This window comes from Nannospalax galili, unplaced genomic scaffold (genome assembly GCF_000622305.1).
Source record: "Nannospalax galili isolate Female #2095 unplaced genomic scaffold, S.galili_v1.0 scaffold280, whole genome shotgun sequence".
NCBI lineage: Eukaryota > Metazoa > Chordata > Mammalia > Rodentia > Spalacidae > Nannospalax > Nannospalax galili.
Window position 1 is genome coordinate 1,947,052 of NW_008347808.1, and position 3,363 is coordinate 1,950,414.

Consider the following 3,363-nt stretch of genomic DNA (forward strand, 5'->3'; position numbering starts at 1 on the left):
GTGGCCTTCAGTTCAATGATTAGGGGTGGCTGATGGATGGCCAGCCCCATTCCTCCTGTTTCTGCCCAAGCGTCTGGATATTTGGACAACCACCGATCCATGCCCTCCTGGACAGGAAGGGGGGCACGATGTAATCTGTATTCATCTTCTAGTCGGAGGGTAAGTACCTGTATCGGTGCTCCTGTGGAATCTGTGATTCTAGCCCCTTTTCTTTCAAAATAAATGTGTGCTCCAAGCTTGGTTAGTAGATCTCTTCCTAACAAAGGGTAGGGACAGTCTGGTACATGTAAAAAGGTATGAGTCACGGTCCCTGAGGCGAGCTGGACTTTCCGGCCTGTAGTCCAGTGGTAACGCTTTGCTCCAGTAACCCCTTCTACCCATATTGTCTTTTTACTAAGCGGGCCAGTCGTTTGGGTGAGGACGGAATGCTGTGCCCCAGTATCTACCATGAAGGTGACTGGCTGTCCCCCAACATGAAGAATTACCCTGGGCTCAGGTGGGGGTTCCTGGCCCCGACCTCCCTAATCGAGGTTAAGGATTTCAGCTTTTTCTTCCCTCTGTTTTTTCTTTTTCTTGGTACAGTCCTTTACCCAGTGTCCTTTTTCCTTGCAATAGGCACACTGGTCTTTCTCTAGTCAGACACGCCCTCGATCTCCCTTCTTCTCTACTCTGCCCTCATCTTCCTTTCTTACTACTGTGGCCAGGATTCTGCTTAATTCTTTATTTCGCTTCCTATCTCTCATTGCCTCTCTATCTTCTGCCTCTCTTTTCTGTCTCTCTTCTTTTTCCTCTGGAGTTTCTCTTTTGTTAAAAATCCTCTCTGCCTCTCTTAAGAGGTCTCTAAGACTTTGCCCCTGTAGATTTTCCATTCTCTGGAGCTTACTCCTAATATCAGGAGCTGACTGCCATATGAAAGACATAGAAACACTTACTTCCTGATCAGGGCTATCTGGGTCAAAGGGAGTGTACCTCCGATATGCCTCTCTAAGTCTTTCTAGAAACACAGTGGGCGGCTCGTCGGTTCCCTGCATTACTGATCTTACCTTGGCCAAATTGGTGGGGCGCCTTCCTGCCCCTTGGAGGCCCGCTACAAGCACCTGGCGATAAAGACGTAGGTGTCCCCTACCTTCAGCCGTGTTGAAGTCCCAAGCAGGTCTAGTAAGAGGGAAGGCAGCCTCAATTTCATTTGGCAGTTGGGTCGGTCTCCCATCTGCCCCCGGGACGTGCTTCCGGGCTTCCAGGATGACCCTCTGCTTTTCCTCCGTAGTTAGGAGGACCTGTAATAGCTGTTGGCAATCATCCCACGTGGGTCAATAATTAGGGGTGGCTGGTGTATGGCCAGCCCCATTCCTCCCGTCTCTGCCCAAGCGTCAGGGTACTTGGACAGCCACTGATCTATGTCTGTCTGGACAGGATGGGGACCATGATGTAGTCTATATTCATCTTCTAATTTAAGAGTAAGCACTTGTATGGGTGTCCCTTTGGAATCAGTAACCTTGGCTCCCTTGTTTTCAAAGTAGATGTGTGCTCCAAGCTTGGTTAGTAGGTCCCGTCCTAGCAGGGGGTAGGGACAGTCTGGTACATGCAGGAAGGTATGAGTCACTGTCCCTGAAGCAAGCTGAACCTCCCGGCTTGTAGTCCAGCGGTATCGTTTGGCTCCAGTGGCTCCTTCTACCCATATTGTTTTCTTACTAAGCGGGCCAGTCGTCTGGGTAAGGACGGAATGTTGCGCCCCAGTATCTACCATGAAGGTGACTGGCTGTCCCCCAACATGAAGAGTTACCCTGGGCTTAGGTGGGGGTTCCTGGCCCCGACCTCCCTAATCGAGGTTAAGGATTTCAGCTTTTTCTTCCCTCTGTTTTCTCTTTCTCTTGGTACAGTCCTTTACCCAGTGTGTCCTTTTTTTGCAATAGGCACACTGGTCTTTCTCTAGTCGGACACGCCCTCGATCTCCCTTCTTCTCTACTCTGCCCTCATCTTCCTTTTTTACTACTGTGGCCAGGATTCTGCTTAATTCCTTATTTTGCTTTCGATCTCTCATTGCCTCTCTATCTTCTGCCTCTCTTTTTTGTCTTTCTTCTCTTTCTTCTGGTGTCTCTCTTTTGTTAAAAATTCTCTCTGCCTCCCTCAAGAGGTCTCTAAGACCTTGCCCCTGCAAATTTTCCATTCTCTGGAGCTTACTCCTAATATCAGGAGCTGATTGCCATATGAAAGACATAGAAACACTTACTTCCTGATTGGGGCTATCTGGGTCAAAGGGAGTGTACCTCCGATATGCCTCTTTAAGTCTTTCTAGAAACACAGTGGGCGGCTCGTCGGTTCCCTGCATTACTGATCTTACCTTGGCCAAATTGGTGGGGCGTCTTCCTGCCCCTTGGAGGCCCGCTACAAGCACCTGGCGATAAAGACGTAGGTGTTCCCTACCTTCAGCCGTGTTGAAATCCCAAGCAGGTCTGGTGAGGGGAAAGGCAGCCTCGATCTCGTTTGGCAATTGGGTTGGTCTCCCGTCTGCCCCCGGGACATGCTTTCGGGCTTCCAGAATGACTCTCTGCTTTTCCTCCGTAGTTAGGAGGACCTGCAGGAGCTGTTGGCAATCGTCCCACGTGGGTTGGTGGGTAAGGAGGATAGATTCTATCAGGGCTGTTAGGGCCTGCGGGTCTTGGGAAAAGGACGGGTTATGAGTTTTCCAGTTGTACAAGTCTGAAGCAGAAAAGGGCCAATACTGAAACTGATTTCCTTCCACTCCTGCGAGTGGGAGGGGCAGGATGTGTGAGGAATCTCCCTGTCCTCTTCTTTCTCTGAGTCGCCCCGCAATGGGGGAGGGAGCAACCTCCGGTCCTTCTGCTGGGGCTTCGTCTGGAACAGCCGCAGCGGCCTGCGGGGGAGCATGGTAAGGAGGGGGATTCTCACTCAGCAGATCAGCAGGAACACTCTCATCAGGGGGTAGAACAGGCTTTTGTTTTACCACAACAGGACACAAGGAGGTGGTCGAAGGGTCCGAATTAGGGGCAGAAGGGAGGGGGACTCTTCGTGTAGGACTGAGAAAAGGAGTCACCCACGGTGGTGGTTCGAGGGAGAGGTTTTCCCAAGTGACTATATAGGCCACTTGGTCCGGGTGTCCCATCGGTCCAGGAGAGAAAATCCTAGCTTTAACCTGCAAAATAACATCAGAGTCAAAAGTTCCATCCCGGGGCCAACCAACATTAAACGTTGGCCACTCGGAGGAGCAGAAGGTTATCCACTGGTGTTTCTTGACTTCCACAGATTGATGGTGTGCTCGATTCTTGACTTTCTTCCAGTGATCTAGGGTCAGACTCAAAGGGGTAGTTAGCTGTTGTCCCATTTTAGGACTTTCCAGAAAGA

The 3,363-nt window shown here is 50.6% G+C and overlaps 1 protein-coding gene across 1 annotated transcript; it reads right to left on the reverse strand.

Moving 5' to 3' along the window:
- Nucleotides 1-1,267: 1,267 nt before the first annotated feature.
- Nucleotides 1,268-3,343, reverse strand: LOC108491378. Its single transcript, XM_017800933.2, is given in 1 exon segment — nucleotides 1,268-3,343. A coding segment is annotated over 1 exon segment (2,076 nt).
- Nucleotides 3,344-3,363: the final 20 nt, after the last annotated feature.